We start from the raw sequence: 22,366 nt of genomic DNA, 5'->3' as shown, positions 1-22,366 counted from the left end.
CCACCTCTCTCCCTGCCACCTCTCTCCCTGGCTATCTCAATGCCACCTCTCTCCCTGCCACCTCTCTCCCTGGCTATCTCAATGCCACCTCTCTCCCTGCCACCTCTCTCCCTGGCTATCTAAATGCCACCTCTCTCCCTGCCACCTCTCTCCCTGCCACCTCTCTCCCTGGCTATCTCAATGCCACCTCTCTCCCTGCCACCTCTCTCCCTGCCACCTCTCTCCCTGCCACCTCTCTCCCTGGCTATCTCAATGCCACCTCTCTCCCTGCCACCTCTCTCCCTGGCTATCTCAATGCCACCTCTCTCCCTGCCACCTCTCTCCCTGCCACCTCTCTCCCTGCCACCTCTTTCCCTGCCACCTCTCTCCCTGGCTATCTCAATGCCACCTCTCTCCCTGCCACCTCTCTCCCTGCCACCCCTCTCCCTGGCTATCTCAATGCCACCTCTCTCCCTGCCACCTCTCTCCCTGCCACCTCTCTCCCTGGCTATCTCAATGCCACCCGCTCGGGCAGGCTCCACCAGGTCTGGCAGAGCAATTAGCAAGGCATGATTCCCGGGTACATTTATGGGGGAACCGACAATTCCGGACCCCAACTACCTAGGCACATTTTGTCAACGGTTCCTCCACAAAACGCAACCCCCCCCCCCCCCCTCTGAAACTCATGCCCTAGCAATCCTTACTTGATTGCATGCTTGGAAAGGGAGAAACACAAACATGCTTTTATTACATACCATACATTGGAATGGTGCAATGTTACTGGGCAGTAGGTAGAAAGGAAGGAGGCAGGCACTCGGTCTTAATCAGCAAGTTAACTTAATGTGCCGAAGAAACCAACGTTTCGGCAGTGCAATACTGCCTTTTTCAAGGTGAGGGCTAAAGCATAACTCAGACAATACCCATATATATATACCGTAATGTACTCACCCCTCCACGCTCAGATCTGCACCCTCCACGATGCTGACGCCCACGTGATGACGTCAGCGCGTCCACGCGACATGCCGTGATGATGTCGGATGTTAGTGCGGGGGCGGGTTCCAGGCAAAAAAAACACACATGGGGCTGGGCTCGAGATGATTAGCCCATCGCCATGCCTCCCTCCACAACGCCGACGCCCCCGCGATGAGGTCAGCGCGTCAACGTGATGTGTCGTGATGATGTCAGCCATCAGAAGGGACCGGTCCCAGAAACACAACACTCACACGGCCGTGCTAGAGATGTTTAGCCCATCGCCACGGGAACCCTGTCCGAGCAGGGAGGAGTAAGATCCCCCACATCAATGCTCACCATGCAAGATAACTAGACAATGAATCTTAATATATAAAAATACTGTAAACAAAAGTGCTAAACATGCTAAATATGTACACCATGTCCCAGTGATCTAATAATAAAGAGAAAATAATAAAGAGAACTGGCAAGCCCAAAATCGTCCTGATTAATAGTAGTTGTTGATGTCCAGAGCATACAATGGTCAGAAATACATCACTGGTTATGAGGTGGTCATTATGGAGCAGTAAAAGTACCCCCTTCAGAAGGATTCGAAGTCCAGAAATAGTCCACGATCATGCTTCCTGCAAATTGGTAGGAGACAAAATGATCTCCTATTAAGAAAGCATCTCAGATGTTGCTGTTCATTAAGACCTGCACCATTGCTGGTGCTTAAGGTGTGTATCCAATATGCTTCACGCCTAAGCAGAAGAGTCTCCCTGTCCGGAGTCCCTTGTCCTGGTGCTACAGACTCCATCCCATGATTCTAAGAGATGCCACGTTGTGCCTGTGTGCCACACAATGTGGCACAAGAATAGAGGGATCCGTACCTTTGCGAATTACACTTTTATGTTCAATAAATCTTATTGTCAACATTCTTTTTGTTTTTCCTACATAAATAAGACCACGGGGACATTTGATGATGTATTCTGATCTGCATGTAATTCTGTTTTTCATTTTTATTTCTTTGACACTACTAGGGTGACAAAATGTATTACCAGTGACAAGGATATTACAGACCGAGCAGTTCATGCATCTAAAATTACCCGGTCTGCCTCCCTCTAAGAAATGAGGAGTTTTATAGTTACCCTCATTGTCAGCGTGTATAAGGGTATCAGCCAGATTTCTCCCTCTCCTAAATGCGATCATAGGTGGTGTACAGCAAACTTCAGATAATATGTCATCATTTTGTAAGATATGCCAATGCTTCATAATTGTAGATCTAACACCTGCTTGATTATAAGTGGTGGTGAATATAAGCATACCCTCCTTCTTTTTCTTAATAGCATTTACCTCTTTGGCTAGGGCCTTATACCAGTCCACACAAAAAACAGGTCATATATATATATATATATATATATATATATATATTGTGACAAACGGCTTACTCCGGGGCTCCGTCGTTTGTCCGGGACTGTTTAGAACACGGTCTTTTAGGGTAGGTTAAATGATGAGGCGTCACGTACTGTTCCTTTAAACAGGCTATGCCTGGTTTATTCAGTCCCAGGCACTGAGACTGCCACAGTGCATACAACATAAAACAGATCAAAACAAAAGCTGCTCACCTGAGCGATAACTTAACTTAGATATCCCTGACTCAGGGTTGGAAGTGGCTTTTCCACTCCCAACAACAAAACAAGGTACTTTTGCAGTCTTACACAAATGAACAGAAAGATTGAACCTGTTTGGGGAAGAGGCTTCTCCCCTCTGTAGTTCAGCAGCCTTCCAGCCTCCTGGCTCTTGTGGAGAGACCAGAGCAAACAGGAAATCAGTCTTTCATACCTGATTCCTAATTAGCATGACAGGTGACAGAAATCAGGCAGCAGACAAACTCTGGTCTGGATCTCTCATCCCTCAGTTCCAGCGCTTGCCAAACTGTGGGATGGAGTGTATGTATTATAAGGCTGCACTCCCAGGCCAAACAGGATAGAAACTGTCTAGTATCCTGGGAGCCCTATATACGGAATTTATTACCATCCCCTGGTTTCTGTCACATATCCTCCCCCCCAGCTCAGACCTCGAGGGATGAGCGACCATGGATATTAGGGAGTGCATCCTTGACAACCCGTCAGCATTGCCATGTTTGTGCCCTGACCTGTGTTCCACAGAAAATTTAAAGGGTTGTAGGCTTAGGAACCACCTGGTCACTCTAGCATTCTTTTCCCTGTTTTGACACATCCAGGTAAGGGGTGCATGATCTGTGACCAACCGGAATTTTCTCCCCAACAGATAGTATTTGAGCGTCTCTACAGCCCACTTTATTGCGAGACACTCTTTCTCTACTATGGTGTAATTTTTCTCCTGGGGATTTAGTCTCTCTACAAGTTCATCTACCCTGGGCATAGGATAAGTATCAAATCTTGACACCGCGTTTAGTTTCCGGTAGTCATTACAAAACCTTGTTGTACCATCTGGCTTTGGGACTAAGACTATAGGGCTGTTCCACCCACTTTGGGATTCCTCAATTACACCTAGTTTTAGCATTTTTTTAACCTCTAAACTTATAGCCTTTCTTTTGGCCTCTGGGATTCGGTACGGTTTAAGGTTAACTCGGACCCCCGGTTCAGAGACTAGGTCATGTTCAATTACGCTAGTTCTACCTGGCCGTATAGAGAAGATTTCTTTGTTTCTTCTCACTAAATTCTGAACCTCTCGTTTCTGATGAACAGACAGGGTTTCAGCTATGCTAACCTCTGGGTCAGTTTCTTGATTCTCTGACGGACCTGGGGGTACTAGGGTTAACAAGACTTCTCTATCTTTCCAGGGCTTGAGTAGGTTTATATGGTAAATTTGCTCAGGTTTCCTCCTACCTGGCTGTCTTACCTTATAATTTACTTCTCCCACTCTTTCCAAGACCTCATATGGCCCATGCCATTTAGCAAGGAATTTACTCTCCACGGTGGGAACCAGAACTAGTACCCTATCACCTGGAGAAAAAATTCTGACCCTAGCACCCTTATTATATGTATTCCTCTGTGCTTCTTGAGCTTTCTCCATGTGTTCCCTCACTATGGGTAGGACTGCAGCAATGCGGTCCTGCATCTGGGCAACATGCTCTATTACACTTCTGTAAGGGGTAACCTCGTGTTCCCAAGTCTCTTTGGCTATATCCAGTAAGCCCCTTGGGTGTCGGCCATACAATAGTTCAAACGGGGAGAAGCCTGTGGATGATTGGGGAACTTCCCTAATGGCAAATAACAGGTACGGTAACAAACAATCCCAGTTTTTCCCATCTTTATCAACCGCCCGCCGTAACATGCTCTTTAAGGTTTTATTGAACCTTTCCACTAAACCATCTGTTTGTGGATGATAGACTGAGGTTCTGAGATGCTTGATTTTTAGGAGTTTACATAGCTCTTTCGTTACTTGGGACATAAATGGTGTTCCCTGGTCAGATAGAATCTCTTTAGGAATCCCGACCCGGGAAAACAGAAGTACTAACACTTTTGCTATGTTTTTAGCTGAGGTGCTACGTAGGGGAACTGCCTCCGGATATCGGGTGGCATAATCTAATATTACCAATATATGCTGATGTCCCCTAGCAGACTTTATTAGGGGTCCTACTAGATCCATAGCAATCCGGTCAAATGGTACCTCTATTATGGGAAGGGGTACCAATGGGCTGCGGTACGCCTTGAACGGGGCGGTGATCTGACATTCTGGGCATGAGGAACAATAATTCGTAATTTCTGCCAGAACCCCAGGCCAATAGAAGCTTCGGAGAACCTTTTCTTTTGTCTTTTCCACCCCTAGGTGTCCCCCCAATGGATGACTATGTGCGAGGTGTAATACTACGTTACGGAATGTCTGTGGTACCAACAATTGTTTAGTTGTAACTGATTTCCTTTTATCAACCCGATATACTAGGTCGTTCTCTACCTCGAAGTAGGGGTAAGCAAGTGACCTATCTGGTTGGCCAGGAGTACTATTCTGGTCCCGTATATTTCCCCTTGCTACCGCTAATGTGGTGTCCTCCCACTGGGCCTTCTTAAAACTCCCAGGACTGACCTCTAGGTCAGCGAGGGTCTTATCCGGTTCTGGGGTGGTAAGTGTCTGCTCAACATCTTGATTTGGGGTATTCCCTACCAAAGTAGTGATGGGGAAGGGAATTTTACAGCACTCCTCCTTTTCCCCCTTCTTATTTGGGCCCTCGTCAACCTCCATTTCTGAAAAAGGGAAAGGATTTGTTTCTTCTAATACTTCGTTATGGTCCGCTATTGAACTCTGGGCGCTATTCTGAGCGGGGGACCACATTTTTAGAAAATGGGGAAAGTCGGTCCCTATTAACACATCATGTGCCAGTTTGGGTACAATACCCACCTTGAAATCTAAAGAACCAAACTCTGTTTCAAAAAAAACATCAACAGTGGAATATTCATGATTATCCCCATGTATACAACAAATTGCCACTCTTTGTGAACTGTTTCCCTGTTTCTTCTTAATGGGCAAGAGGTATTCGGACACTAGTGTGACCATGCTCCCAGAGTCAAGAAGTGCCCGAACCCTCTTACCATTAACCTTTACAAATGCCCACAGATGGTTATTCAAGGGGTCCTCTGGGCTAGGGCCCATACATTGGGACAACAGCGAATAAGGTTCCACGCTGTTGCATTGCATGGGCTCATCATTTAGTGGGCAGATTTTTGCTGTGTGGCCCCTCTCATGACAATTTACACATTTAGGTACATAGTCTGTGTCCCACTTAGAGCCTTTTCCCGGCTCCCCATGTTGGCTATTGCCCTTAGTGTGCGAACCACTGTTGCTTGTGCTGCGTGAAGGGGGTCGCCGCTCTTCAGCGCCCCTTAACCCCGGTACCCTTTTACCGTCTCTGGAAGAGTCCTGGAACCTCGGGTAGTGGGGTTGCTCCACGACTGTGGGTTGCGGGTGCTCTTCTGCTGCATTGTACCTTTCTACGAGGGCCACAAGCTCATCCGCATTGTGGGGGTCACTCCGACTGACCCAACGGCGTAAGGCAGAGGGAAGTTTCCTCAAGAACTGGTCCATGACCAACCGTTCCACGATGTGGCTGGCTGAGTTGATCTCGGGTTGTAGCCACTTCCGGGCGAGGTGGATGAGGTCATACATCTGGCTTCGGGTGGCTTTATCCATCGTGAAGAACCATGCGTGAAACCTTTGGGCGCGAACAGCCGTGGTTACGCCGAGGCGGGCGAGGATCTCGAACTTCAATTTTGCATAGACGTTAGCTTCGGCTGGCTCTAGATCAAAGTAAGCCTTCTGGGGTTCGCCGCTTAGGAAGGGTGCGATTAGACCAGCCCACTCAGCTTCTGGCCATCCCTCTCTCTGTGCCGTGCGTTCAAACGTGAGAAGATAGGCTTCCACATCATCCGAGGGTCCCATCTTCTGAAGGTAGTGGCTTGCCCTGGTCATTTTCGGAACTGGGGCTGCCGCTGCCAGTGGAAGGTTACTGATAGTCCCCCTCAGGATCTCGAGTTCCTGCTGTAAGCCCTGAGCGAACCGCTGTTGCTCCTCTCTCAGCAAGCGGTTTGTCTCTTGCTGGTTTGCATTCGCGTTTTGCAGGGCTTCATTCGTCTGTTGCTGGTTTGCATTCGCCTGTTGCTGGTTGGCATTCGCCTGTTGCTTGTTGGCATTAATCTCTTGCTGGGCTATTAGCAGCTGTTGCTGGGCTGCATTCGTCTGCTGCTGGTTTGCATTAGTTTCTTGCTGGGCTATTAACAGCTGTTGCTGGGTTTCATTCACGTCTTTCTGGGCAGCGACATTGCGTACCAGCGCACCCACCACGTCTTCCATCTTGTTTGCAGAGGATGAAAAAAACTTTTTTTTTTTTTTTTTTTCTTTCAAAGTTCTTCAACCCGCAGACCCCCTAGTGCTCTGCCCGCATTCTCCACCATATGTGACAAACGGCTTACTCCGGGGCTCCGTCGTTTGTCCGGGACTGTTTAGAACACGGTCTTTTAGGGTAGGTTAAATGATGAGGCGTCACGTACTGTTCCTTTAAACAGGCTATGCCTGGTTTATTCAGTCCCAGGCACTGAGACTGCCACAGTGCATACAACATAAAACAGATCAAAACAAAAGCTGCTCACCTGAGCGATAACTTAACTTAGATATCCCTGACTCAGGGTTGGAAGTGGCTTTTCCACTCCCAACAACAAAACAAGGTACTTTTGCAGTCTTACACAAATGAACAGAAAGATTGAACCTGTTTGGGGAAGAGGCTTCTCCCCTCTGTAGTTCAGCAGCCTTCCAGCCTCCTGGCTCTTGTGGAGAGACCAGAGCAAACAGGAAATCAGTCTTTCATACCTGATTCCTAATTAGCATGACAGGTGACAGAAATCAGACAGCAGACAAACTCTGGTCTGGATCTCTCATCCCTCAGTTCCAGCGCTTGCCAAACTGTGGGATGGAGTGTATGTATTATAAGGCTGCACTCCCAGGCCAAACAGGATAGAAACTGTCTAGTATCCTGGGAGCCCTATATACGGAATTTATTACCATCCCCTGGTTTCTGTCACAATATATATATATATATATATATATATATATATATATATATATATATATATATATATATATATATATATAATAGCTGAGAATGTATCTAAAAAAATCAGATTTATAGATGTACTCTTCTTCAAAATGTGTCTTATATATATTGGCATATGCAGGCGCCATGTTACTGCCCATTGCTGTCCCCTTAATCTGAAGGAAGAATTCCTTCTCAAATTTGAAATAATTCTTATAAAGAATAAAGTGCAGGAGAAGCTTGATATATTCAGTGGGGATTGCGTCCTTGTAATGGTCAGTAAGGGCAAACCTCACTATATCTAAACCTTCATCATGTGGTATGATGGTATATAAACTTGACACGTCTAAACTGACCAAAATGTGATTGTCACCAGTCCGTGGGATATCTTTAAGATTAGTAAGGAAATCAAAAGTGTCCTTAACATAAGACTTGGCTCCCTGTGCAATGGGTTGTAGGAAGGTATCCACATACATAGCAAGGGGTTGATTAAAAGAGTTTATGGCAGCTATGATGGGCCGACCGGGTGGACAGTTCAGATCCTTATGTATTTTAGGTAGTGTGTAGAGCATTTGGGATGTGGCATAGTCAGAAATTCTGATTCTGGCTCTGTTATCCAGCGATTATTTAATCCTAACTGGATCATTTCCTTAATCTCCCTTGCGTAGTTAAAGGAAGGGCTCTGATCCAATGTAATGTAGCAGTCAGTATCACTAAGCTGTCTTATAGCTTCATCTCTATAGTCAGTGTAATTTTGTATAACTAAGGCTCCCCCTTTATCAGCAGTTTGATAATAATGTCATTGTTATTTGATAATGTCTTAAGTGCTTTTTTCTCCAGGAGTGACATGTTATATGTGATCCTATGTTTTTTCTTTGTGTACCTCGCAATGTCCGCCTTTATCAGCCGCATGCATGTGCTAACTGATTGGTTTATAAATGGCGGAACAAAGGTGGATTCGAGTTTGCACACTTTGGTACCTTCATCAGAGGCCGAATTTTCTGTCCCTTGTTGGTCAGTGGATTGCACCGAATCTGTAGTCCTGTTGGAGAAAAATGATTTAAGATCAACCTCTAATTCAAAGTCATTTAACTGTGTCGTAGGTACATACGACGGACTCCTGGCCAAAACAGACATCTCACACTGGTTTAAAGTAGATGTAGACAGGTTAATGACCATTGTGCCCAAACTCATTGGTGTGTTTGTGACCGTAGAGGATAAGGGGATTTTCCTTTTTTCTTGGCCCTCTGGTCTGATCTTCTGCTTCCTTTTTCTATGGAATGTCCTAAAAAAGGAGCCGGACTTTGTCCTCTCTTGTGTTCTACTGAGGAGTGGGCTTCTTGTATTGATGTCCTGTGTTCTCTGGGGTGCTCTACCTCTTTGAAAGTTACGTTGTTTCGGGTCCTGTTTCAGGCACTGGTATACTCTTTTGTCTTTGTAGTTGTTAACGACTTTTTTGAATTTTAGCTTCTTAAAATGAATGAAGTCACTTTTTATTTTTTCCAACTTGGTCCTGAGGTTTTCCAAAGACTGTACAATATCTGTGCCGGAACTTGACTGCTCACTAAGGATTTCTACCCTACAGTAAGTATGTCCCTCCTTGTGTGGCTCAGCTGTTCCCCATCCTCTTCAATTACTAGGATTATAAGATCGAGAGAGGCCCTATTGAGGACCTGACACTACCTCTCACAAAAGGCAGGTTTGTCTGCGTCAATCGTCGGTCTGTTGTTTATACGGAAACCGCGTGGGAGTAATTTCTGCCTGTAATATTCAGATAATGTGCTGCCATGGGCGAACAGGTCTTGTGGCCTATCTGGCCCAAATGCTTCCTCCGGTGTGGACTTAAAAAGAATTCTGTTAATCTCCTGGTCACTGATTATCAGAGTATCTGCTCTCGGCGTCAGACCCTGAGATAAATGACACCGATTCTCCATGTGTTCACAGCCGTTACGTGTGATGTATATTTGTATGCCTGCTGCTGCTGAGCAGTGATATTGTGCAGGAATGTGCAGGACAGTCCTCTGTATGAAAACACCTCTCACTTAGGAAAAATGCAAATAATAAATCCCTGGGGCTTAAGGGTAATAATATGCCAAAAATAAGGTATAAACAGTTATACAAAGCAGAAAAGGTATCTGAAGTCCAGAGATACAGTTCTTGCAATAAATCCAGGCAGTCTAAAGACTTGCTGTAGGTGCTGTGCTCAAGACAGAATACCATACAGTGATAGAAGATAGTGCACACACTCAGTCACACTGCTAAAGAGGGGGGTACTTATCTGCCGGAGCACTGGATCCAGGGAGATCCTGATGTCCCAAAGAAGGCCAGTAGGTAGAAAGGAGGCAGGCACTCGGTCTTAATCAGCAAGTTAATTTAATGTGCCTAAGAAACCAACGTTTCGGCAGTGCAATACTGCCTTTTTCAAGGTGAGCGCTACAGCATAACTCAGACAAGACCCACATATATACCCTAATGTTCTCACCCCTCCGCGCTCAGATCTGCACCCTTTAATGTTACTGGGTGTCACGGTAGACCAGGTCTTACCAACAAATTAATACTGGGATTCTGGATTGAGCACAACAAGGCGGGCAAAATAAATTGTAATTTATTTCCTTTTAAGACAAACACACAATCTTCACAATTACAGTCAATCAACACTTCCTGGGATGGGGAAACAAAATCAAATGTCCACTGAATGAAACAAAGTCTCTCTACACCCCTGCACGCATGCAAGTGGGTGCAAGATTTGAGTCGTGCGACAGTCCTTGGCTAGGGGCGCAACTTGCCAGCCCTATATCTCTGGCACAGGGAAAGATTTCGTAATGTCCTTACAGGATTCGTTAGTGAATCCCCAGCTCAAACGAAATCTGGAAGAGGGGTGCAAATCTTCATTACGATGTCATTACGAGATGAATCAGGTGAATCTCTCTAGGACTGGGCTGCAGGCATTTGTATAGGGTTAATGGTCCTATCTTTAACATACCCTGCCAATCCTCCCGTGGGAATAACTTTTCCCACCTATCCCAGACTATTCCAGACTTGCCAGTAGTTTGCAAAAAGGGCAGAAGTTGCTTCCCGATTTGCTCTGAGCATCTGCTAACTTGACACCTAAGCTGCTTAGCATACTGGGCCCAACCTCTTACCTGGCGACAGCAAGTCTGGGGTTTGGCTACCAAGTGTGACGTGCCCATTCTTCGCACTGGTATCTGATACTCAGCAATATCCCGGCCACCCTAACACCTCGGGTCTATGAGACTTTTAAACTCCGGACTTCTCTAGACACTGGGGCACCAACTTAGCAGGGTGCCCTTTGAAGTACGGAGATGAAAAATCCCTCAGCTCATTCATCCATAACATATGGGCATGTTAATGGATTTATTGCCGGGCTGACAGGAAAGGGTTCCTGCCTGTTTATTTTAAAACACCATTGCAACACCGTTTATTTTTATATATATGTTCTGCATATGCAACAATTATAAAACTTATATGTGTGTTTATGGTACTTTAATAACTAGCTGCACTCCAAAAATTAGAGTGCTAGCTCTTTCCTAGCGCAAGTTATCCACTTAATTGAAGGGGCTCTGTGATGTGGGTTGCGGGTTGACCTATAATCGGTCTGGGTTACAAGCCAGCATACAATGTATCCATCCTGGCTTTTGATCGGTAACCGCAGACGTGCGCCACCAATTCACCTCAAGTGGATAATGAGACGGCAGGATACTATGTATCAAGAAGGCACTTCAGCTAAACCGCAGACCACTTATTCATTTGACTTTGTGGTTTCAATGTCTGTGGTCTGGAAACTGATACCTATCTTTAATACGGCCACTTTTCTCGCAGGCACACTTCTCCAATTTAGCACTTGGCACAGCGCTAGAAGCTCCCCCTTGTGTCGCAAATACAGTTAGCACTTTTCTCATTCATTCATTTAACTGCAGCTACAGTAGCTGCTAAGCTGCAAAACAGGGACAATAAAGGTAGTGTAGGAGAAAACATGGTGTTATGTTGACAATACATTTTAACCCCTTCTGTTCCAACACGGTTTAGGGTTAACCAGCCGGGCATAATACCTTTATTATTGGACTGGTTAACCCTTCCACCACCACACTGGGCCCAAGAGCTAACTCTCTTGGACCCTTATACACTGATCAGGGTTAATCAAAAGGGGCTTATCCTTTATTTGAGGGCCTGGTCATCCCCTACTGTCACAATCATGTTTTGAGAGGAGAGTTTACAGGTTTACATCTATGTTCTGAAAGTTCAGGAACAATAGGTCTGAGAAGAGGTTGGGGAGGAGAAGAGGAGATGGTGAATAGAGAGAGGGTACAATGAGTTTGAGAAAATAGAGAGGGAACCAAGACGAGAAGACACAAGGTGTTATAGTCGGTATTAATAGTCGATATACTCTTGTTTCAGAGCTGGGACACCTCTCTGGAGGAACTGGCTAAGTCCTACGCGGCCCAGTGCATCTGGGACCATAACAAGAACCGAGGCTACATAGGAGAGAATCTCTTCCTGACGTCGGGACCGGTGCTGGACCTGGACTTTGGCCTCGCTGACTGGCACCAGGAGAAGGATTACTACAACTTCACCACTACAGTGTGCCAGGAAGGACAGATGTGCGGGCATTACACACAGGTACACATGTCTACTAAGTATTGTGTTACAACTACACAATGGTACACAATACAACAGAACATGGTGCACAAGTACACACAGGTACACAGGCGTACCTTGTAGTGTGCATTACAACACACAGGAATACATGGGTACTGAGTATATCACACAGCTACACACAGGTAGTGAGCTCTGCAGGATGTGGGGGAGGCAGAGAGCTCAGCAGGATGTGGGGGTGGCAGAGACTTCTGCAGGATGTGGGGGCAGAGGGCTCTGCTTGATGGTGGGGGGGCAAATAGCGTTGCAGGATGTGGGGGGAGCAGTCACTTGAAACCCCTTACATACCTTTGGTACATCGATGACATCCTCCTGATTTGGACCTCTGGTGAAAAGGATCTCCTACAGTTCCATGAGAACTTCAATACGTTCCATCCGACCATCAACCTCAAACTCACCCATTCCCCGGATGAAGTATATTTCCTAGACACCACCATCGCTATAAAGAACAACCAACTGCAGACTTCTGTATACCGCAAACCTACAGACAGAGCCAGCTATTTGAGTTACAACAGCTTCCACCCGACACACACCAAGCATGCAACCATCTACAGTCAAGCCATACGATACAACCGGATATGTTCCGACACAGCAGACAGAGGCCAGCAGATTACAGCCTTGTGATCGGATGTCATAAACCGTGGATATAATCACAGAATTATAGACCAGCAAATTAACCTCTTAATTACCGGGATAATTGATTGAGAAAAGCAGAGAGATAAAATAAATTTTATTTATTCACATAAGGAACGTACACAACTATGTTACACAAATTATAGTAAAAAGACACACTTACTTTGGAAACTGGGATAACAAAACTAAACTTTCTTAGTTGCAAACACAGCAAAATAGCCCAGGTCACTTTTCATTCCAGTAGCCTCTTGCAGTTGGAATCTGGTCACTTATCCTCTGAGAAATTTAGACGATTTACTCAGAGCTGGAACTCCTCAAATGGGACTGAATCCCAGGTGAATCACACAAGATGGAACTGATGGAACTATCAGATGGAACTAACTGTCTTACTGACTGCAGCAACTTTTTAAAAACTCCAAATGTCCTATTTCCATAATGTACAGCCAATCTCTGGTGTGGGAACCAATTTCTCCACCTATCGTGAGGTTCTTTCAGTCCTGCAACAACTGGCACACAGCCTCAGTATCACAACTGAGCATGTGCAACAAAAATGTCATCTTCCCCCACCTGTCACCTAGCTCACCTGGAGTAGTGAGAGAACATGTGCCCGAACCACCATTTTCCCACTCACTATTCAAACCCCCCCACCCTGGCTCAAATGCCACTAAGTCCGGCTTTGGCCACGTGGCTTATTTGATCTTAAGATACGGGCCTCAATTAGCACGGAAGGGCTAACAATGATTCACACCTCTAGTTCCTTGCGTTTGAACTGACTCTTTGAAGCTGCGAATATTGGTGCTTATTTAGCCCTTCCTGCTAACACAACAGATCGCACCTCTGGGACAATGTCTCTTTCATCTATTAGCCGTAAACCCCCGCTGGGTCTTTTCAGGATTAAAGTTTACACATATTAATCTTGGGGAATGGTTAAAACCCATGCACTTTTCCCCGATTCAAAAACATTGTTATCATAATTTACCACATGATATGATTTCCCCCCTGAACCCCTATCCTGGATTCTGGGTACCTGGGCATTACTTGGGCTTCCTCCCTTATACTAGGGAACCCTGTGCCTCATTTTACTTTTTCCTGGATTATGCTGAAGCAGGACGTCCTAGTGGTGAGTCGCAAGAATGTTTTCAGGATGGGGTCTGCCCGGAGCGCTGGGCTTCTATATATCCGAGAAGCTCTCTTGATTCCCAGATACATTTCTGGGGTAACTCATAACTTGAGAACCCCGATATATAGCCACAATCTGTAATGACTTTCTCCAGCAAACCCATTCTGAAACTTACCTCCTGAAAATCTCCCGGTCCCAGCACCTCTAGAAAGGGTAACACACAAAAATTACAGTTGGCTCCTATTTTGTACACAGTCACAGTAATGCATACCCAATATCCGGGCCCAAGAGCTGACACTCTAGGATCCCAAAACACAGGTCAGGGATAAGTGGGCTTAACCTTTATTATAAGCCTGGTTAACCCACTTCCCACCACACAGTAGGGGGTAACCAGGCTCAATAATAAAGGTTAAGCCCACTTAGTTACCCCTGATCTGTGTTTAAAGGTCCTAGAGTGTCAGCTCTTGGACCTGACTGTCGTATGTGCATCACTGTGACTGTGTGTATCCCTGTGTATGTGTGTATCACTGTGTGTGTGTATCACTGTGTGTGTGTATCACTGTGTGTATGTATCCCTGTGTGTGTGTATCACTGTGACTGTGTGTATCCCTGTGTGTGTGTATCCCTGTGTGTGTGTATCCCTGTGTGTGTGTATCCCTGTGTGTATGTGCATCCCTGTGACTGTGTGCAAATGATGCGACAATACAGTATTTTTGCCTTTCCAGACTGCAACGGGAGACCAGGTTTCTTAAAAACGTTTTATTACCGGGATCATTGATTGAGCAAAACAAGGTGGTAAAATAAATGGTAATTTATTTCATGAAAAGACAGACACACAATGTAACCCAATTCATAACATTAACACACTTACTGGGAACGGGGATAACGAATAAATACGTTTCTGGAATGAAATTCACCAAGATGACCTTTTTAGAGCACTTTCCAATGACCGATAGTTACTCACAAAAGTCCTGGAACGGTTTTCGGTATGCAGTGCCGACCGCGAACGCTACGTTCTCACAAGTGGGACTTAGAAACTTTTCTGAGTTCAAAATCCTTGAAGCCGGCTCGCGTCTATTCAGTACAGAACATCTTTGAATTTGCCGCTGTTGGTTTGGCGCTTGGAATCTGCGCTCCTGATTGGCTGCAAGCTCTCGTAAGGCTTTCAGGCATTCATTCACTAACCTGGGCAGCCTTTCAGAGCGTGGGAATTCTCCTGCCAGCCAATCACCGATTTACTGGTATTGTAAAGCCGGGAGGGCACCTTTTCTCAGGCTCTAAAGGGGCATGCGTAAACCTGGCACCTCGGCCACTTTGCATACTGATCCCACCCGCTGTCCAGGCTCCACAGAGTCTGTGGTTGGGCAAATGGTGGCCGGATAGCCCAGTGTTAGCCCAGGATGTGGGTACTCAAGCAGAACTGCAGGACCCCTCCTGTTCTAACATCTTGGCATCCCTGAGGCTTTCAAGTACGGACTCCGCACAGACACAGAGGCACCAACTTGATAGCCAGCTGGGTCTTCCAGAATCCATGACTTAGAAAATCCCTCAGTTCATATACAGGTTACCTATATATATACACATTAAACTGTAACCATTTAATAACATATATTGTGCCCTGTGTTCTGTGTGCTAGAAGTTATGAGTTCCTATTCTGGTGTCAGGAATGGAGTGAGTGTATATTCCCTACAGTCACTAGCCTCATTCCTGGCACACATGAGAAAAATAACTTTTAAAACTTTTAGACACTGTAAAACCTGCTCAGCTTTATAACCTGGCTGGAGCAGCCCCTGAACCCCTACACTAGGTTCAGTGTACCTGGGCATGTATCTGGGTATCTCTGCTATATTGGGGAACCCCTGTTACACTAGGGACTCTGCAGATATAGTTTAACCCCTTCATACCCATTTACCTTATCTGGATGATGCTGCAGCAGGGATCCTGGCGGTGAGTCGTAATAACGCTTCCAGAGTCAGAGTTTGGCAGAGTAATGTGCGTGGCTGTATCCGAGGATCTCACCCAATTCCCGGATACAACTTTTGGGGTATCCCATAACTCCGGAACCCTGATACATAGACACATTCTGTGAAGACTTTCTCTGGCAAACCCAGCCTGAAACGTACAGCCCAGAAATCTCCCGATCACAGCACCCCAGTAAAGGCAAAAGACACATACATCTTTAATGTCGCAAAATTAGTATACAGTCTCAGTAATGCATTTTTGACACCTGGGTCCCAGAGCTGACACTCTAAGAACCTACACACGGGGCGGGGGTAACCAGGTGGGCTTGACCTTTATTCATGAGCCCGGTTAACCCCTTCACCGACATACAGGAGTGCTAGCCAGAGGAGCTTGCTAGGCTATGAGTTTAGGGTGGGTTTTGCGGAGAAACTTCTTTCAGATTGTGGCTATGTAGCGGGGCTCCCAAGTTATGGGGTACCCCAAAGATGTACCCGGGAATCAGGTAAGATTCTCGGGCACATTGAAGCACAGTGCTCCGGCAAAATCCTACCCTGGAAACATTCTTGTGACTCACAGCCAGGGTTCCCTGCTTCAGCACAAACAAGAAAAGTAAAAAGGGCATCAGGGATAAAAGGTATCCCCAGAATGGTCTAGGGGTCAATAGCATATTATGGGACACCCAATTCATGCCCAAGTCGCCCTGAACCTTATATATAGGGGTTCAGGGGGTGCTCCAGCTAGATCACATAATCCACAGGATCCTTCCTTTGGTCCTATCTATTTCATAATAGCATTTTACCCAACAACACCCATACCAGGGTGCTGTAACTTTAGAGTGCAATTATAGGGCTTATAGTGACCCCTGGTGGTCATTTGTTCAAGGGTCGGTGCTCCAGCTAGGTAATAAAGCTGCCAGGATTTTATTTTATGTGCAAAGATAAAGTCAGAGTCTTACAGTGTGGCAAGGATGAGGCTAGTGAGAGTAGGGAACACAGATTCTTATTCCATCCCTAACACCAGACAAGGAGACGTAGACATGTTTAAACACAAGACACAGGAGCAAAGTATATTTTATTAAAGGTTTTTATTTGATAAATGTACTGTAGTGCCGACGAGTATTCTAAAACAAATCTGGGGCAATCACCAACAAGACCCAGGTACATGCCGGGTACAGGCCGGGTACAGGCCGGGTACAGGCCGGGTACAGGCCGGGTACAGGCCGGGTACAGGCTGCAACATTTCCCTGACATTTCTGCAGACACACTAATAGCCCATCTGATTAACAGCGGGGGTCCCTGGCAGTCCCATTCAAACTGAATGGGACTGCCAGGGACCCCTGCTGTGTTAATCCGATGGGCCATTAGTCTCTGCAGAAATGTCACTGAAATGTTTGCAGCATGTACCCAGCATGTACCCAGCCTGTACCCAGCCTGTACTCAGCATGTACCCAGCATGTACCCAGCATGTACCCGGCATGTACCTGGGTCTTGTTGGTTATAGCCCCAAGGCAAGTTTCAGCATACTGGTCGGCGCACCTGTATATGCTGGTACAGATGTATATGTGACTGTGAGATTTCCAAGTCTGTGGTTCCGAGAGACCAGATGGCTACCAAGCTTGGCGCCACTGAGTCTGCTCAAGACCCGGAGTTGAAAGCCTGAGGGATGCCAAGGTGTTAGAACAGGAGGAGAACTGTAGTTATACCTGAGTACCTCCGTCCTGGGCTAACAAAAGGCTATACGGTGAACATTTGCCCTGCCCCAGACTCTGCGGAGCCGGGACAGCGGGTGGGCTCAGTAAGCTAAGAGGCAGAGGTGCCAGGTTGGCGCATGCCCCTTAGCAGAATCAAAATCGGTGCCTGCCCGGCTTCATTATACCGGCTTCAGTATACCAGCAAATCGGTGAAAGACTGGCAGGAGAATTCCCACACGCTGATTGGCTGTAGTCGTTTCTGAATGGAACCCCGAAACCTATACGAAACTTTGTAGCCAATCAGGACCTCAGATTCTAAGCGCCAAACCATCAACGGCAAATTCAAGATACAAAAAAAGATGCTCTGTGAGAAATAGACGCGAGCCGGCTTCAGAGATTTTCAACTCAAGAAATTTTCTAAGTCCCGCTTTTCAGGGACCAAGTTCTGAAAACGGGATGTAGCGGTCGCAGCTGGTATTGCATGTTGAATTGCGCTCCAGGACTTTCGTGAGTACTGTACCTCTCGGTCATTGGAAAAGGCTCCTACAGACATCAGTTGTTAACATTTTGTTCCAACAAAGTGTATTTCGTTAGCCCCGTTCCCAGTAAGTGTGTTTTCTGTGTAAATTGTGTTACATTGTGTGTATGTCCTTTCGTGGAATAAATTACAATTTATTTTACTGCCTTGTATTGCTCAATCAAATGATCCTGGTATAAAAGGTGTTAATAAACCTGGTCTCCCGTGACAGTGATCTCCTTGCATGCAGACAGGAAGAGACAAGCGACAGGGTACCTTTGGTGGTCACATATAACCCACACCTAGAAGCCCTACGCAAGATCGCCAGGGAACTACAACCCATTCTCCAAGAAGATACAAGACTGCAACAGGTCTTCCCTGAAACACCCTTATTATCATACAGACAATCTCAAGTAAAGGTTAGTGAGGAGTAAAGTATTCAGCAGTGCAACTGAATGCAGGACAAGACCATGCCAGGACGCGAGATGCAAAACCTGCGCAAAGCTCCACACAGCGGGCACAATACAAATACCACACAGGAATCTGGAGTACAAAATCAGAGGAAGGTTCACCTGTTCCTCCAGCAATGTCGTGTACCTCAGCATGTGCATGATATGCCCAGGAGGCTGCTACTATATAGGTGAGACAGGACATGGGCTAAACAAGAGAATGAATCTGCATCGCCACAGCATCACACGCGGAACAAGAGACAGTCCTGTCGGCAAACATTTCTCTGACTCTGGCCATGGGATGAACGATCTGAAGGTGGCCATACTCAAAGGTAATCTTAAAACACCGAAAGAGAGACGGTTGCATGAATACAAATTTATGCAACTGTTCGGGACACTTAGCAGTGGCCTAAACAGAGACTGCAGTTTCATGAGTCACTACTCACACAAGAGAACTCTCTTCCCATGAGTGCTAAAGGCCATGTCTATACGTACTGCGATGTATGAATGCAAACACAGCTATCTCTTACACATACAGTGGTGTGAAAAAGAAAGTACACCCTCTTTGAATTCTATGGTTTTATATATCAGGACATAATAACAATCATCTGTTCCTTAGCAGGTCTTAAAATTAGGAGGAGGGGTGAGTGTGTGAGTGTGACATGGGGAAGAGGTGAGACTGTGACAGTGTGACATGGGGGAGGGGGGGAGAGTGTGAAAGTGTGACATGGGGTGGGGGTGAGTGTTTGGGGGGGTGACAGTGTGACAGTGTGACATGGGGAGAGGGGGTGAGAGTGTGAGTGTGATATGGGGAGGGGGGTGAGAACGAGTGTGACAGTGTGACATGGGGAGGGGGGTGAGAGTGTGACATGGGGAGGGGTGAGAGTGACATGGGGAGGGGGGGGTGAGTGTGGGGAGGCGATAGTGTGATATGGGGAGAGGGGGTGAGATTGTGACAATGTGACATGGGGAGGGGGGGTGAGAGTGTGACATGGGGGGGTGACAGTGTGACTGTGTGACATGGGGAATGGGGGGGTGAAAGACATGGGGATGAGAGAGGCACTGGCAGGAAGGAGAGAGAGACACTGGCGGGAGGGAGAGGGAAACTGGTGGGAGGGAGAGCGAGACTGGCGGGAGGGAGAGACACAATGGCTGGAGGTAGAGTGAGAGATACACTGGGGTGAGGGAGAGTCAATGGCTGGAGGGAGAGTGTGAGAGACACTGGGGGGAGGGAGAGAGTGAGAGAGATACTGGAGGAGGGAGGGAGGGAGACACTGGGGGGAGTGAGAGAGACACTAGGGGAAGGGAGAAAGAGAGAGAGACACACTGGGGGGGAGAGATTGGGAGGAGGAAGGGAGAGACACTGAGGGGAGGGATAGAGAGACACTAAGGGGAGGGAGAAAGAGAGAGAGACACACTGGGGGGGAGAGATTGGGAGGAGGAAGGGAGAGACACTGAGGGGAGGGATAGAGAGACACTAGGGGGAGGGAGAAAGAGAGAGAGACACACTGGGGGGGAGAGATTGGGAGGAGGAAGGGAGAGACACTGAGGGGAGGGATAGAGAGACACTGAGGGGACGGATAGAGAGACACTGGAGGGGGAGTGAGAAATACTTGGAGAGGTAGAGACTGGAGAAGAGGGGAGAGAGGTCCTGATGTGGCGGGAAGAGAGAGATTAATAATACAGCATAAATGGGGACGCTATTAGACAAATATCCTAATATTTATTTTTAAGTGATGTTATTTGTTATAAATACTTTTTTTGTAGACGCGTGGCGGGGGCGTTACAAAGCTGGTTCGCCCTTATTGGCTGAACCAGCTCACGTGCGCTGAAGTCATGTGATTTTGATTACATCAGGCAGGGGGGGCCCGAGAAATTTCATGGATGAAAAGGGGGGCTCGGCATAAAAAGTTTGCTCACCCTTGCCTTAGCAGGTCTTAAAATTAAGTAAATACAACCTCTGATGAACAACAACACATGACATATTACACCGTGTCATGATTTAACAAAAATAAAGCCAAAATGGAGAAGCCATGTGTGAAAAACTAAGTACACCTTATGATTCAATAGCTTGTAGAACCACCTTTAGCAGCAACAACTTGAAGTAATCGTTTTCTTTATGACTTTATCAGTCTCTCACATCATTGTGGAGGAATTTTGTCCCACTCTTCTTTACAACGTTGCTTCAGTTCATTGAGGTTTGTGGGCATTTGTTTATGCACAGCTCTCTTAAGGTCCAGCCACAGCATTTCAATCGGTTGAGGTCTGGACTTTGACTGGGCCATTGCAACACCTTGATTCTTTTCTTTTTCAGCCATTCTGTTGTAGATTTGCTGGTGTGCTTAGGATCATTGTCCTGTTGCATGACTCAATTTCAGCAAAGCTTTAGCTGCTGGACAGATGGCCTCACATTTGACTCTAGAATACTTTGGTATACAGAGGAGTTCATGGTCGACTCAATGACTGCAAGGTTCCCAGGTCCTGTTACTGCTAAACAAGCCCAAATCATCACCCCTCCACCACCGTGCTTGACAGTTGGTATGAGGTGTTTGTGCTGATATGCTGTGTTTGGTTTTCACCGAACGTGGCGCTGTGCATTATGGCTAAGCATCTCCACTTTGGTCTTGTCTGTCCAAAGGTCATTGTTCCAGAAGTCTTGTGGTTTGTTCAGATGCAACTTGCAAACCTAAGCCGTGCTGCCATGTTTAGAGAGAAGAGGCATTCTCCTGGCAACCCTTCCAAACAAACCATACTTGTTCAGTCTTTTTCTAATTGTACTCTCATGAACTTTAACATGGAACATGCTAACTGAGGCCTGTAGAGTCTGAGATGTAACTCTTGGGTATTTTGCAATTTCTCTGAGCATTGCATGGTCTGACCTTGGGGTGAATTTGCTGGGACGGCCACTCCTGGGAAGATTGGCAACTGTCTTGAATGTTTTCCGCTTTTGAATAATCTTTCTCACTGTAGAATGATGGACTTTAAATTGTTTGGAAATGGCCTTATAACCCTTCTCAGATTGATGGGCAGCAACAATTGCTTCTCTAAGATTTTTGCTGATGTCTTTCCTCCTTGGCATTGTGTTAACACACACCTGAATGCCCCAGACCAGCAAACTGCTAAAACTTCAGCTTTTATAGAGGTGGTCACACTTGCTGATGATCAATTAATCAAGGACATTTGATTAGCAGCACCTGTCTGCTACTTAGCATCTTAATTCCTATGGAAGCAGTAAGGGTGTACTTAGTTTTTCACACATGGTTTCTCCATTTTGGCTTTATTTTTGTTAAATAAATAATGACACGGTGTAATATGTCATGTGCTGTTGTTCATCTCAGGTTGTATTTACCTAATTTTAAGACCTGCTAAGCGCAGGGGTGAACAAACTTTTATGCCGAGCCCCCCTTTTCATCCATGAAATTTCTCGGGCAATGCAGAGAGAGAGACCGTTTTCCCCAGAGAAGGGGGGGAGACAGAGGTGCTCCCCAGCTACCGGAAGGCGGTTAAAGAAGCTGGTAGCGAATGAGAGACACTGCTGAGACAGCCGTGCTGAAGCAGCGACGTCTGGTTACAGAGGAACTACAGAGGTTTCTCTGAGCTCACGGGGGGCCGAGTTCCCCTGAGAAGAAAAGGAGGAGACATTGTGCTGAAGCAGGGACATCTTCTCCACAAGGACTAAGATAAGCAAAACCCTTTCTATTATCTGCAGAGACTGTGTTGTTACTTTATTGCCTACGCCAGGCCATGTTTTAGCTGGGAACCAGTATAGTCGGCCAGCGGTCTTTAGAGAGGACTGAAGAAAAGTGAGTTAGTTTCCCTGACGGGAATA

At 46.4% G+C, this 22,366-nt stretch overlaps 1 protein-coding gene across 1 annotated transcript in view; it reads left to right on the top strand.

Moving 5' to 3' along the window:
* Positions 1 to 22,366, top strand: part of LOC142466610 (uncharacterized) — a 164,000-nt gene that overhangs the window by 63,128 nt on the left and 78,506 nt on the right. The window contains exon 2 of the mRNA XM_075571865.1: positions 11,909 to 12,130. Within this exon, the coding sequence (XP_075427980.1) occupies positions 11,909 to 12,130 (222 nt within the window). The remainder of the gene's footprint in view (positions 1 to 11,908; positions 12,131 to 22,366) is intronic.

This window comes from Ascaphus truei, chromosome 1 (assembly GCF_040206685.1).
Source record: "Ascaphus truei isolate aAscTru1 chromosome 1, aAscTru1.hap1, whole genome shotgun sequence".
Taxonomy (NCBI): Eukaryota; Metazoa; Chordata; class Amphibia; order Anura; family Ascaphidae; genus Ascaphus; species Ascaphus truei.
Note: the sequence above shows the minus strand (reverse complement) of the source record. Positions and strands in the feature narration are given on the sequence as shown.